We start from the raw sequence: 15,613 nt of genomic DNA on the forward strand, positions 1-15,613 counted from the left end.
AATCTCTAAGGTACCATCTTTTTGTGTCTGTGTGCATTGGCTAATATACGGCTATCACCAGGATGTGTAGTGATTTTGTACAATAGTAAAACGAACCGGCAGACCCACATTGTATCACCGTCAAAAAAGACAATTACTTCGTTGGCTTTCTCATGGGACGGGAAGTTCCTTGCGACTGGCGAGTGTGGTCACCAACCCCAGTTACGAATCTGGGACGTCGAGCGACGCCAGCAGCTCGCCGAGTTCCCTGGCCATAAATACGGAATTAATTGTGTGGTAAGTTGAGGACAGCTTTAGTTCGTTTTGTGAAAGTACAAAAAAGATATCATATCGTTGTTGTAAACATTGTTCAAGCTTAAACGGTTAGCGTTAGTGATTTTGTCGGGTGTGCTCCTTACTTCGAATAGCCTATTCCTAGCATTAAACTGTGGCCTGATCATGTATTTTTGCTATTTAAACAAATTCCGAACTTAATACAATTAGGCTAGACTCGAAGCAGTGTCATTATACGACTCCTAAACTATTTAGTCCTAAACTATTGGTAGAACGGAGTGAAAATGAAGATTCACTCCATGCAACATGGCGTTTAACATTGTACTGATTACGAAGGCTGCTGGCGCATTCTACAAGTGGTGAATACGATGCAACGCCTAAATTCAGTAGTTCAACGATTGTATGTTCTATGTTTGGATTTCGCTGGTCGGCATACCGAACGAGAAATCGTGCATCGTTCATTTGTTGCCTTTAGATAGCTGATTGACTCAGTGTGATGGACAAGGTACTTGATGAACAGGTCCATCACGGCGAATATCTAATTTCTACTAATTACCTGTGGATAGAAAGAGGAATATAATTTCGTGGGCGCCGACGTCTGTAAAATGGTCCATGTTATGCACCTTAAAAATGGTAGTGTATGTATAGACATCGCCGCCATCATATCACGCCGAAACGTGAAGTCTTAAAGCCATTCATTTTGACGTCACACCAACGTTTATACCACTACATGCACGATTTTTCCTTGAGACGAATGTCGAAAGAAACATCGTCAAGATATGGTAGCGCTGCATATAGCTTTGTCTAGCTTGATGTGAGCGTATGAATTTCTTACATTTGTAAAAAAAAATGATATTTAGCACATAGTTTGTTCTACACCGATGATCATTCTTATGTTACGTTTTTTGCTATTGCAGGCCTTTTCCCCCAACTTAAAATATGTCGTTTCAGTCGGAAGCCAACATGATTCTGTCGTCAATGTTTGGGACTGGCGAAGCGACACGAAGGTCGCATCAAATAAAGTCTCCTCCAAGGTTCGTAGCGCAGCATTACATTACTACCATATATATATAACTTTTTTTTAACTTACATTAACCTGCTAAAAAGTATTGGCGTTGCTTCCGATACTATGGGGCGTATGCAGAAGCTGGACGAAATAAATACATAGACAAGCGGTATTTATATACTTACAATTGCAGTTGTTCCAATAACCACTGATTCGAGAACAGTTAAATGAACAATAGTAGTATTTTCATTGATTACTACCTACAGGTGAAGTCGGTGACATTCGCGGCCTCGGGTAATTATTTTGTAACCGTCGGCAACCGGCACGTCAAGTTTTGGTATTTGGAACATGCCAAATTGATCGCTGTAAGTGTTTCCTTTAAAAATTGTTATAGCAGTTGCTCATATTAAATTTCTACTGTTTTTATAAGGTCCACTTAGTTACGTACGCCGATTATGAATAGTTCTAGAACAGATTTTATTGTCTGCTACCGCTGAACTATATAGCGTTGTTCCTAACAGTGTCGGAACGAGTCGCATAGCATCTGATGGCACAATGGCCGCTGAAGTTATAGGCTGATTTGGTTGTGATGCGACCCAGAACTCTAATGGTCTCAAAATGAGATCTTGGTGGCGGTTTTGTCATTTGCCGAACATAAAATCAGTGTTTATTCTGTTACGGCTTCCTACACCGAGGTATGGTAATAAAATGCCAACATGGAGGGTCGTACGACGAGGTTGAACAAGCACTCCGAACCTATTGACAATTTGATAAGATTAGTTACCTGTACTGCAATCTTCCAGTCCAACTAGTAGGTCTATTGCTAGGAGTGTGTGCCACAGTATTAAGCTAAGCGGCATTATCGTATCGATCCATGTGGAATCAAGTGAGAAGTTTGCTCCCTCGACCATAAACTAATGTACCTAATATGTCGCGAGTGAGCCAGTAACCGAGAGAATTATAGTTAACTGAGTGAAGTTTACATACAAAGATACATTATTAATCAGTAGCAATCGAGCGCAATAAAGTCAAATCATTATATTGGGTCTAGAACTACAACAGTTGTCCGTCCGTTTGCTTGCAGAACATGGCGGAACCAATGCCATTGATGGGGCGCAGCGCTATCCTGGGTGATCAACGAAACAATAACTTCTGTGACGCGGACTGCGGAAAAGGGGCGCTTCACGAAAACACCTATGCCATTACAAAAAGCGGTCTTCTGTGTGTCTTCAATTCACGAAGACTCCTGGACAAATGGGTTAGTGATTATTAGCAGGTCGCCACTTATCAAATGGAAATTTTCTATTACAGATACGTAGAAAAAAACTCGCGCGAGATAGCTATGTTACTGTTTCACACAATGGCTCACAAATGATTCGAAAACACGAGCATCTGCTGTATTGCAACTATATAGTTGAAATAACAATTCATTGTTTCAATACTCGAATTTAAGGTCGAGTTGAAAACGTCAGTAGCGAACTCAATCAGCGTCGGCGAAGACCGAATCTTCGTCGGCTGTAGCGACGGTACCGTGCGTTGTTTTGACCCATTGTCGCTGCACTTTGTTTGCACTTTGCCAAAACCTCATCACTTAGGAGTTGACATCGCCAAAGGAGTCAGTCCCAAGTAAGTTCGTGCACTATTTCACGATCTGCTTCATAATGCGACATCAGAGATTATTTATGGCCATAACAATGCACGTAGAATGATGAATATGCCGTTGATCGTTTTATCGTAGTATCGCTGTAGTCGCTTTGCTCTATATTCATCTAGACAGGTAGCTTCGTTTCGCCACTGCGTGCATTTTACATGGACGGAATCCAATAGTCAGTGGGCCTGTTATTGTTCTATCGTTTACACAGCGCTGTGATGTACCACCCCGAGAACTCCCGCTACCCCGATGTCGTAGCATTGACGTATGACGAAGTACATAAACGGGTTACGTGTGTCTACAACGACCATTCTCTTTATGTTTGGTCGGTGGTGGAGCCCAAGCGAGTGGGCAAATGCTTCTCGTTCCTATTTCATGCCGCCTGCATCTGGGGCATTGAAACATATTCTAGTGCGTTACAGGTTCGTTTCTCTTGTGCCCTTGGAATGGACAAACTGTTGCTTCAGTAACGATTTCTATGTTTCAAACGAGTACATCTATAATTGCATAGTGAAATTTGAAGACAACCATTGATTTCTTGATAAGGAACTATAGGGAAGCGAGTATTTGCCGGTATACGCGATACGTGGGTCGCAGATTTTGATTTTGGTATAATTCAATTCAAGCTCATTGAGCGTATGCGTATAATAATGTTAACGATTATTCGATCTGTCGCCACAACGAAGATGAATAGCAGTTGTTTGCTTCCTCAGGGCCTACCAAAAGGAACATTCCTTACGTGCTCTAGCGATGACACGATTCGGGCATGGAACTTACATGATAGCTCGGTCAAACGCAACATCTTTTGCCCTGAACTACTTAAAATCATTTATATGGATTCTCGATTAAGCTACATCACTGATATCGACCTAACGACCCAGAACAGTGCTACCGGTGGATCAAGCGAAAAAGTCGACGCAAACTACGATGGCAAGAATGGTGTCCGTTGCATGAAGATCAGCCATGATGGAAGCCATCTTGCGTGCGGAGACCGATCTGGAAATATCACGTACGTGCAAATGTGCTACTACTTTTATACTACACCTGCACGATTGGTTCTTCACTTCAATGTAATAGCACGACCTTTGGTGGTTTATGGCAATCAGAATGTGTACCAGTTATGCACAATGCCAGTTAGAACGGAATACATAGTCTTTTTGTCTTCTCTCAGACCCCAATTCTCTCCCTATCCACTCTACGCCGCAGTATATATATATATCATTATCGTGTATTTTATTACGTAATATTAGTAGAAATGAAATACATTATGAAATCTATTCTGTGAGAAAATTATAATCTAATTCGGTTAACAGTATCTTCGGAGTTCCACAAATGGAACAGCTGGGAAAAATTGAGGCTCACGACTCGGAGGTCCTCTGCCTCGAGTATACCTCGCCGGCAGCGTGTGGTTTCCGACACCTTCTGGCGTCAGGATCGCGCGACCGATTTATTCATATCTTTGACGTGGCAAGAAGTTATCAGTTCATCAAAACACTGGCCGACCATTCGAGTTCAATCACAGCTCTCAAATTTGTCCGTTCGCCGCTTCAAGGCTCTCTCTCGAGTTCTGGTTAGTATGTATATATATATATATATTTTTTTTTTCAGTGGGTCCTAATTGACTTCGTTTTTATAAGGTGAAGTCATAATTTCTTTATTAATTTATACTAAGCGTAGTCATATTTGTTGACGAGTAACGGTCTGTCTATCATATGAATGGGTTTCGACGAATGTTCAGGTCAGAACAACGTGCAGATGATTTCGTGCGGAGCGGACAAGCAAATCATCTTCCGAAGAGCACAGCTACCTGCTGAATCTTCTTCATCTGCTGACATTCACTTCAACAGGTACGATGTTCTCTAATAACCTGTTGGTAGTCGACTAGATTGGGTGTGTGACAAGCTGAAACGCATATTTAGACAAGAAACAGTTAAATCTAACGAGATTTTGATTTACCTTTATGTATGATCTATGATCATTTAAGTGGGATTGTTTTCGTTATAGGGAACACCTTGTGAGTGGGAAATGTACATTGTTCGACATGGAGCTTGATGGAGCGGAAAAGCATATACTGACGGCCTGCCAAGATCGACACGTTCGAGTTTATTCCGTAACATCCTCAAAGAATACGCGCACATTCAGGGGGGCCCAAGGAGAGGATGGTACTCTAATTAAGGTAAAGTAAGCCACCAGCAACTTCGTGTTCCGTTTATGACCGACGAAGCAAAAACTTATTTTTTCTTTTTGTTTGTCGTAAATTGTCAATAGCACATGTCTGAACAAAATAGATCATATTCACATTCAGTCCTCAAAGAGTATCAAGTGTAGACGCCCTGCTTCTACATTAGCACGAACTTTTTTCCGCAGATTAAAGACTAGAACTTCCCAAGTTTCTTGTTAAAATTGCCGTCCCTACAAATTCTTACCTATTATAGGTGGTTCTGGATCCGAGTGGAACGTTTTGTGCGACCTCATGCACAGACAAATCGATCTACGTCTACGATTATCAAACGGCCGAATGCCTTGCCCAAATGTTTGGCCATTCGGAGCTTGTTACCGGGCTACGATTTTCCGACGACGGTCGCAACCTGATCAGCGTTTCTGGTGACGGTTGTATCTTTGTGTGGAAACTTCCTGCTGAAATAACGACTACGATACGTTCAAAAATGGGTTTAGTAAATGAGCAGGATAATACTATTATTTGGGGATCACAAGCACCTTCTCAACAAGGAACGCTTGACTCCAAGCTCGACGTTAATGGAAATAGGGGCCTCGGAGTGCAGAGTGCCCCACAGACACCCACCGATGACGGCAAGCTCCCGAACTGGGCTAAGAAACGGGTAAGTGCAGACTATTTAAGCTTTAACTAAGGAAAAGCCAGCCGCAAAACATGGAGGTGTAATGTAAGATAGAAGCATGAAGGATGAGTGTGTGTGAGCAACCATTCAATGGTGGGCTCGTTAGTTCTCTACACAACAAAAGCGTAGAAATACTGTATTACAACGCATTTAGGGTTGGATAGAAATATGTGAAGATAAATGTTCGCGCTGAAGATGACGTCAACGAAATCGAAGCCTTAAAGAGAGCAAATTTTTTGCTCTTCAACGTTTAGCGGGTTTAAGTATTTTAGGCAGAGTCTTGCGTTTCTGCTGTCAGTGTCAACAGATTAAGTAGGGACAAATAATTATGAGTTTATGCTTGGGGGTAGATACTTACATAAAGATGTTAATCAGTCCCCATTTGTATCATGCGACATAACTTTTGACCTGATTAAGCAGTCAATAAAGGGTCAAGTCATAGAATGACTATATTGTTAGTTATGTTACGTAGGGAGTTCTTTCTAATCTATATGGATCAGTTTTATTACGTATTCATTTTATTAAGAAAGATTTTTTGCCAGATACATCCTATGAAAAGTTTCTTTTGTAGTGGAATTTTTCTATAATGATTCTAGCTCTTCGATTATTTTCGCGCACCTGGCATTATAAATGTTAAGCTCTAATTTTATTATACAATTTAAGCTTTGTAATGCACGGCAAAACATACAGAGCTCCTGCAAATACATCGATTTACTTTTCTAATGGTTTTGCTATATGACTATATTACCTAATATTTTTTTTACTTGAAAACGGACCTCATTTCTGAACGTTTAGCACAAACAGCTGATGTGTCCCGCGTGACCCATCTGTTGTTACTTGTATTTGGATATAATAAAACGATCTGTATTTGATTAACAATAAACAGTTATAAAAAATACGCGACTGAACGATTAGTCCGATCTTCTAGAACTAATCTGCTTTACCTTCCATACGGAATTTATTGAATAACATTTTTTTCAATTGTTCAATAATTGAAAAGTAGTCAGAAAAACATTTTTCTTATCTTTACACCTGGAAACTTTGTTTCAAAATTTTGTTCGTAGTTCTCGCCGTCTGGGTATTAATTTTGAAACAGTCGATTCTACGGAATGACTGAGCCGTAGTGAACCTGAACAAATGACTTCACTTCCTTAGCCACAGTATCTGTATATCGAGTTGAGCGTGCACAGTCAGCGTTGGCCTTTATCTTTTGTCCTAGACCCCCGAAGTTTACTGGCACCCACAACTTGCAGGAACAGTAGAGCACTTCACAGATACGTAATGCTAGTGGTTATATGAATATATAAGAATACCAGTATTTATAAGAAACGTCACCCATTTAGTACAGAGCGCAACCAGCAGTTTTTTTTAAATCATTTTTATTTATTGTCATTTATTAGTAACATTGTTGAAATTAGCTTTATTTTCGATGTAGCATTTACATATTCTATTTACTTGCGGCGGTTAATTGTTATCATTGAGCGCGTCATATGCGCACAACCAGGAGTAGCGTTATAACAACTCTTCGAGTACAGAAAGCAATGAAGCTTGCCTATAAATTATATTTAACATAATCCATATACATATATAGAACTTTGATCATTCATTCTGCTCATTGTCGCCGTAGTCTTAACTGTACTGTGCCAGTATGGTGGGTTATCTGGGTCTCTAGTGGCACCCATGACATGTAAGCAGGCGCGGATGTTTATCGAAGCCCATATCTGTCTGTGGTTGGATTTTTGATTTTTTGTCTGTTTGGGTGGAGGTCGAAGATACGGCACCAGTTTGTAACCCGCCAACGAACGCTGTCTAAAGTCTCGCTAACTTCATTAATCGATCTATTAATTATTCGGCCATAGCTCGACTAAGAGCTAGTTAATGGCTATGATCCACCGTTGCCGGGTGTCGTCGTTACGGTAACAACAGCAGTGTTGTAGCGTCATAGACACGCAAGTAAAAGGCGGCTCACAACCGCAAAAACAATGTGGCGGTTTGTTTTCCCTGTGAAGTTATTGGCCGTTATAAAAAACTACTATTCTAAAAACTAATACTTCGTCGTAAAACTACTGTTTACAGGTAGTTAAAATTTAATCAGATGTCCATGTATTGTGTAGAGGAAGCCGTGTAAAAATGAAACGTCTACCACGCAGACGCTACGGACGCGAACGAAAAATAAGAGGACGTAAAGTATTATCAAAATACGCGATATCAACGGTTTTTTTTTTTAGTATTGTTGACAAATAAAAAAAGATTTGTGTCTCGACTAACTCTCCCTCGATAATAACTGATGATTCTTACACTTGGGAAAATAGGGGTGCCAATAGTGATCATATTTTCTTCGGCCAGTTCAACTTCACTAGTTATTATTTTATCCTTCCGACAACATGGCGGGCTCTCCCAGAGAGCTTACGATCTCGATTTCAATTAAAACTCCACCCAGAATTCTGCACCCAGTTTGTCAAGCAGGTCAACTTTCAGCTTCACAAATGCTGTCTCTTATATCCTTGTTTGCCGTTGTAGATGAATACACTTTTTCTCTCTGTCCTCCACAAACTATTGCATCTAGCCTCCGACTCTCGGAGTGAAAAAATCCAATATGGCAGCATGTTTTTGGCAGCCAACGTGTTCATAACTGGCTATGCAGGAGCAGTCGCTGATTTGACGAGTTGCTATCTGTGATTCTGCGATATAAGAGCGTACGCTGATGTCCATTCCTCTGATCACTGGCGGAACCTGTAGGTCGTTTGTGCATCCACTTAGCATATAACAGTAAACGGATTATGGTTTCTCTTTATATTCACTTTGTCTATGAATCTGAGTGCCCACTATACAAGAAATGACGACCAGCCTAGTTAATCAAAACGTAGCGGAGACGTTCGCGGTGAGATTGATAAGTTATGTAGTACTACTTTACGGCATCCAAAATGAGAGCCATCTGCACCACCGTGCACACAAACATACACGTACATCCGAACAAATGAAGTCAAGGCATGATAAAAAGTGAATTGCGGTAGACGGTATAGTACAACTGGCTCGTACAGAGAAGAAGAAGAGGAAAAGTGTGCAATAGCATGAAGACACGGGGAGCGAAAGAAAGAGGTGGTACGCGCAGCAGATGCCGTTACGAATCAATATATATTCAAATCGAACATGGTAACAGGAACAAGAGCTCATATTCGTCAACAATGAAGTGCAGGACAAGAATCGAGCGAGTAATTAGGCTAAATGTAAACAACTGTTATTGCTCTATTTGTTGTAACAAAATATTGACGATTATGCAGCTGTCCAATATGTATACCTTGAACTATCCAGGTGTTTAGGATCGTCTGAGAAGTCTCAGAAGAAGGGTGGCCAATGCAATCAGTATTAAGAGAGTATCACACAGGACGAATTGTCAACCAGCAGAGCATCAGTCATATGTGTAGATGGTGATTATAGCATTGGTGTTCTTGTCGTGATGATTTTTTGTTGCATAAATGGCCACATGGCATTTCCTTTACCAAAGAAAATGTTCATATTGAGCGTGATCGTTTCTGTCATCATTTCGACAGAGAACAGTGGTCACTGTTGACAGTAGCTTTGTGACTGTTCGTCTTCTGAGAAGGTGCATCCAACCACAACGGTAAGGATGAGCGCTATAATGATACGATTTGTTGATGTGCCACCGAGGCTGTGGAACTTCAGCCGTTAGAGGTGACAGCTATGGGTGAAAAGTAAAGTGGCAGGCCGTCCGTTTCGAATTTGATTACTTGTTGGTATTTATCGTATTATCTGCTTGTCAGTCCAGAGTCGAGGGGTGTTTCGATGCAGGCACATGCGCACAGCTGAACAGAAACGCTGACGGGGCAGTCACGATCCGGCAATAGTCCAGGGCGCCATTGTAGCGGTAATAGCAACGGCAGCAGGTTCGGAAGCAACATACCCCACAAAGCTTATCCTAACATGCCCATATACAGACCTGTCCAATGAGCAGCTACATGCGGTTGGCGATGGCACTGATGTGCTAGCGATGCCGTCGGCTCAAAGCTCGTGCTAATACCGCCACACGCAGAGAAAAGTTATCAATACTACAACGCAAGCGAACACCAGCCAGACCCGATGAAGCAGTAAAGTCATAGAGCATTTGGAAAGGTTACGTGAATGAAGAGGATTTAGAGTGAGCTTCTGCGCCTATCCGCTGTTTCTATCGGCAGCCTTATGGTGTTACTGCTTGTCAGCTATAGACAACTCTAAACGAAGCGTTCGACCAGTCGCCAAACACGGTTCTGTGCAGCGGTGCAAGGAAGAAAAGATTTAGGTGGTCAGTTAGGTCGCAATGGGCACAAGATGCATACATATACACATAGAGACGCACCTTCATACACGGAGCTTTCTTCCAGCAGAATCGATGTATTAACAAGGATGGCCTGATGTGGATAAGGGGGACTACCATACAGCAGCTCGTCTGCCGCACAGACTCTTTCGGCACCGTACTGGCTTGTTGACGATTTAGTAGGAAGCACGCGATGTGCTTCCGTTCTATGTATTTGTCCACGTGTGAAATTCCTCAGTGTACTAGTATAGGCGTAGGCTTCGTCATGTTGGAGACTTGGATTTCGTTTTTTGATTCTTGCCTCCTTTATCTCAAGCCGCTTGGTCTGGCACGGAGACCTTTGTCTGATATCTGTGTCGGTGATCAGAGCTTTAATCGTGGAGAGAGAGTCTGCGTGTGTGTCCGCCAGCGGCGGTGGAGCCCGTAGCAGCTGGGCGCTCCTAGCCGTTTGTTGTCGGCCTATTGAGATGCGCACATCGATGCACCACTGATTTCCCAACTAAAGAATGAAGTAGTCGTTGTTGTGAACGCAGCGGATAGTAACATCCACAGCGGTATTAGCAACAAATGCAGCAAGAGGAAAGAAGGGGATATGATACATATCAGCGCCGCAATAACTTCTGTCAGATAAATAGCGCTTCAACGTGGATGATCACACGTGGACCTGTACAGTGGTAACGATTGTTTTTCATCTTGTCGTTGCCATTCGATAGTAGGGAAACGCACGGCAAAAACAACTCAAGATTTACGCGATGTATTAGCAGAGTCGAAGTAGGACTAAACGTTGGCCTTTGTTTGTGCTCGCGGCCAGTGCGACTCCAACGCAAACTTAGGGTCCTCCGCAAAGGCCCCTAAATATAGAAGTTATATATCGCTAATGGGATTAGGCAGACGACGAGCTTGTAGAGCATTCGATGTACGTTTTTCGTATACCATTGAAATAGTGCTACTTTGGGTTCGTTCGATGATGAACTGGACGGAGGAGTGCGACGATATTGCCAGTGTACAGTTAGCCTCCCTCAATGGCGGAATCAAGCTAGAACAGTGAATATGGTACTCATTTCCATTAATCAAGGCAACATTTCCACCGTGGTAGGTGGTAGTGGTAACGGTGAATAAGCCGAAAGGAACTGACTGATATTAGCGTTGTTGTTGAATTGTTTCTAACTCTTAAGTTCTACGATTTTCCATAACGGCTTGAAGGGTGAGTGCAGTGACGCTAGTTCGTGCGTACTCTCAAACTTGAACTTGTTATCGTGACAACCGCTGCTATTCATTCTAACAGTAGATATGTTCGATCCGAGCACTAACATTGACTACACTCGTGTGCGTCGTACAAACCGTACACGGCATAGGCTTATAGATGCATTGAGACCAGCACTCAGACGTGAAACACTATGGCTGGATTAGTTATTGTATTCGGTGGTGCCATTCCAGGTAGGCGGCGGAGACTTGAGCGAGCTGGGTGTCGCAGCTAGCTCAGGCGTAAGTGACAGTATAGGTCTGGGCGGTTCACTTGCACCCCCTCGTGGCAAATGGGCTCAGAGCATGGAGAGCATGGAGCAAGGGGGACCCCTTGTCATCAAATCTGTTTTAGCTTCGGACCCGATTGTCCACTTACCGCGGCTAAACAAAAGCAAGTCCGAAGGCGCTGTCAATGTCGTCGTTAACGTGAGTATTTTTCGTGTCGGGAGTTTTTCAGATGAGGCATCGTTAGTGTCTGATCTCGGATAGTCTGAGCAAGTTACAGTGAATGATTCTTGACCAATTACTGTACCGCTTGTGTTTCGAAGTGTGGCCTAAATAATTATAGGTTTGCCTAAGCGATTCATTTCGTTATTGCAGCGTCAGTAATAGCACATCGTTGGTTAAGGTAAAGTTTCGAGTCTCAAAATAACAAGCGTCGTTAAGTTTCTACTTCGAGCAAGTTTTGGATTGGTACGGGCTTGTATTGCTTAGTTGACATCCATCATCTACCATCCTCACTAACATTCAACCAAATGCATGAATTTCTATAGAACTGCTGTGGCCCATGCTGCTTTTTAACTAGGCCTACCTTTTAAATAAATCGACTGAGTAATTCGCTATTCGTGAACGCAAACGTTTCTTTAATAAAGATGCTTGTGTAAAAAGTCGGTTTGTTTACGCTGTTGCTATTTGATCGATCACATATATATCTACATGTGTTTGTGTGTGAGCGTGCTAACTTTCGGGGACGTTCAGTGGGTAATTTAGCTCGCAATGATGCGTCAGTATATTCGCGTATGTTTGGTGGTATCTAGTTCAATTTTGTGCTTCAGCTCTATAGCCATCGACGCTGCTAGTGACCAGGTTGTTTTTTGTGCGGCGGCGACCAGAGTTGTTAAAGAAGAGTGGTTTACATTGTTCGTGAAAATATAAAAAGCCATGATTGAAGTTAGTGAGGTGGTGCTGAGTGGTCCGTTGGATAACCCAACCGACGCTCTTAGACGCTGTTAGATGGTGGATGAGGAAAAAACTTTAAATGGCGCCGTTCCTAAAATAGATGTTCTTCGTTTGCCATGGCATTTAGTTTTGCTGGCTTATACTCCCAGTTAGATATCTGCAGTATACTTGTTCGCATTCCCCTTCCCTCGTGATTAATGTGTTTATTTGTATGGCCTTTTACTCCTGGATGAGCCACACACATACAGAGTAAACAGAAAATGTTGTCCAATTGAGGAAAAGCAGCCAGGTTTACTTTCTTTAATTCATAATAGATTCGGCTGGGTCACAATCCCAGAATTTGCAATCGGATCGTACGCCCTATTCGGTTTAACATTGCACGAAAATAGAATTTACATTGTTACCTGTTTGAAATGAATGTTTACACGGTGATTAGTCGTATTTTTGGTGATCTCTCATTCGTATCTCGTAAGAGCCTCGTTATCCTGGATATGCAGCTACCACAATTACCCAAATTAATCGTGCTTAGGCAAAAATCTAATTGAGTGTGTTCTCTATGATCTGGCATGCGACCAACGATCCGCAAGTGCCCAGAGACCGGAGTGGAAGATTGCGTATCTAGACGCATTCTAAAATGGCCAGCCTGTAGTTCGCTTGGCCCCCTCATTGTTTAAACTCGTCATATGCTGTTGTGGCTCTTGTAGGAGTAATTTTTATCTTTCTTGATGTATTCAGATAATTTTGAGCTATGCGGCAGGGACGTGCCCGACTTCTGTTGTTTTGCCAGCTTCGGCTTCTGTTTTCCCCCGCGTTTGCCCGCTGAGATATTAGCGTCAGTTACTATAGGTGGTTGTTGATAATATTGTTATCAGCAGCGCCCGAAGCCGCTATTATTGCCGCTGCTACGGCCTCCGTCGCTACTGATCCCCCGGCTACTGACAGCTATCTAGTTGAGTACCTGTTTGTTCACGGGTCTGCCGGCCCGAAGTGTTTATGGCGCTGTGAGTGTGTGACGTATGCGGCAAGGCTGCAACATACTTCTGTCATCTTACCAATGTAATGGCGGTTGCTCACATTGTCCTGATGGCAATGGTTGGCCACTCGTACAGGCGAGCTTCCCGGCTTGGACGTGCCACCACCGAGCGCCAAAGATCGGCACAGGCGCAGGGGCAGCTGATAGTAACTTGTGCCGGCGTCGTCGGGGAGCCGGCCTACGAATGAGGTGAGGCGTTTGCTGTTTACAGCAGTAACATTGGTCGCGCTGCTGGAAGTTGACTTTGTTCGAGCGAATGGTGATGATGCTGCGAGAGGAACGTAAGCGTTAGTGCTAAGTTCGACGGCCAGCAGTCTAGCTCCTCGCTAGAACAGCGGCACAACGGAGCGCAACTTCTTACCCGCCTCGTATGCGTGTGCGTCTGTGGAGGGTGCTCAAACGTGTTGAGTTGTTCTCACTCATAGACCGATCGCAACATCAGAAGCAAACGTATCACCCGGTCGTTGATTCTCCCAACATTTGAGCGTGGCTTCTAAGCTCTAGCCAGAGTGACGCTGGCAATGTTACCGTTCAGGCGCGGACCGCCTGACGCTATGGCTGCATCAGTGATATCCGAAAGGCTGTTGCTAGTCAATGACATTGCTGTGTGTGTTCTCGAACTCTGCTTTAGTCTGAAAATTTAAAGCTTTCAATTTGTTTCCCCGTTCGAAATTAAAGACAGAAGAGCAGCGTCGTATGCCGTGAGGCGAGATGATCTTATGCTAAGCGATGTGTCGAGGATGATGATGATCATCAGTGTTTGGTCACTCGTGGTCCATAATCTAAGTAGTGTCGTCACTTGGTGGGAAACAAATCACGAAGCCTATCTAAAGTGTTCCAGCTTTAAATGACTGTACTCATTGTGTTTATATATCGCCGAGATGTGAAAATTTCTGCTGGTGCTTAGCAGAGCCCCTACTTGTTAAAATATCTCTGTGTGATCCCATCGTACGAAGTCTGTCATATCTATTTTTAGTCTATCCCATACCACTACCGGTAACGATTGGCTTGGTTTGAGATTTTTATCAGTGGTCAATCAGCCTCAGTGACAATGTTATTTAAACGGTTTGCCCATAGATGTGGTTAGGACTTATTGACGTTTCAGTGTCTTATTAATAGCCGTCCAGCCAAGTGGCGTCAGCCAGTCACGATGCTCGACACAGTCACGGACCGCATTTGCCTGCATGATCATTGGCACAGATGACATCGCTGACTCGACAGTCATCAACTGCTGATCGCCCACCAAATCGTGCAGAGAAAGAAACTTTGTGGCAAGCATGTCGGTCAAATCATTGACTAAAGCAAAGCCAGCTTCTGAGTATGTGCTATGCGCTGTAGCCAATGATTACATAATTCACGCAACGTCCTGCTGCTGTACGAGAGACGACGCGAATCTTATACTTCAATCTAATCACTGAAAGTGACAAACCGGAATGTATGAGAACGCTCCAAAAAGGCTCGAGACCAAAAAAAGACGTCTCATAAAGGAACGTTGCAATTTCTTTCGCGCCATAAGAACCTAACAAACAAAGTGGCTAGGTCAAAGTATTCTGGGCGTTGAGACATTTGCAATCGGCAGGTTTCCCGAGCGTCTTAAACTACACGGACCATACTTAAGCCTGGAGTGGTTGTACTAATATGGATATTGTATAAGTGTCCTTTAATAATAATGGTGTATCTTTGTCGCGTAAAACTGCTGAATCAAGAGCATATGTGCCTGAAATGTCACTAAGACAACCTAATTATAAAAAAACTATTCAACCGCCAGACTAACAAACTATTTAACGGGAACCAACCGGGCATTTTGTGTGGGCATTGTCAAATTATGCTACAACTAATCATAGGAGGACGATGAAAAGGATGAGCCCTCTAGCCAGGAAGCCAACATCCACAGTAGCAACAGTTCAGGATCAGGACTCCTCAACAACAACAACAGCAACAATGTCTCCAACGCTGCTGCCAATAACAAAACTAATACCAGTGCCACTGCAACCGACGCAAACATCTCCAGCAACAGCACCAAACAGGTAACCAAAAGAGAAGATAATAACTATAT

General features: G+C 43.0%; 1 protein-coding gene across 11 annotated transcripts in view; it reads left to right on the plus strand.

Annotated features, from left to right (window-relative positions):
* The window catches only part of Wdr62 (WD repeat domain 62), an 82,990-nt gene that overhangs the window by 36,899 nt on the left and 30,478 nt on the right, over positions 1-15,613 (plus strand). For 9 of the 11 annotated variants that reach the window (XM_086978159.1, XM_086978166.1, XM_022816392.2 and 6 more), the window contains 13 exons: positions 62-276; positions 1,191-1,307; positions 1,546-1,644; positions 2,364-2,537; positions 2,733-2,905; positions 3,142-3,352; positions 3,644-3,939; positions 4,244-4,500; positions 4,669-4,777; positions 4,935-5,106; positions 5,366-5,770; positions 11,538-11,771; positions 15,402-15,584. In XM_086978159.1, the coding sequence (XP_086834285.1) occupies positions 62-276; positions 1,191-1,307; positions 1,546-1,644; positions 2,364-2,537; positions 2,733-2,905; positions 3,142-3,352; positions 3,644-3,939; positions 4,244-4,500; positions 4,669-4,777; positions 4,935-5,106; positions 5,366-5,770; positions 11,538-11,771; positions 15,402-15,584 (2,645 nt within the window). The remainder of the gene's footprint in view (positions 1-61; positions 277-1,190; positions 1,308-1,545; positions 1,645-2,363; positions 2,538-2,732; positions 2,906-3,141; positions 3,353-3,643; positions 3,940-4,243; positions 4,501-4,668; positions 4,778-4,934; positions 5,107-5,365; positions 5,771-11,537; positions 11,772-15,401; positions 15,585-15,613) is intronic. The other 2 variants (XM_022816407.2, XM_022816452.2) reach the window with 2 other exon arrangements.

This window comes from Varroa destructor, unplaced genomic scaffold (assembly GCF_002443255.2).
Source record: "Varroa destructor unplaced genomic scaffold, Vdes_3.0 BEIS01000001.1, whole genome shotgun sequence".
In the NCBI taxonomy this organism is placed as follows: Eukaryota; Metazoa; Arthropoda; class Arachnida; order Mesostigmata; family Varroidae; genus Varroa; species Varroa destructor.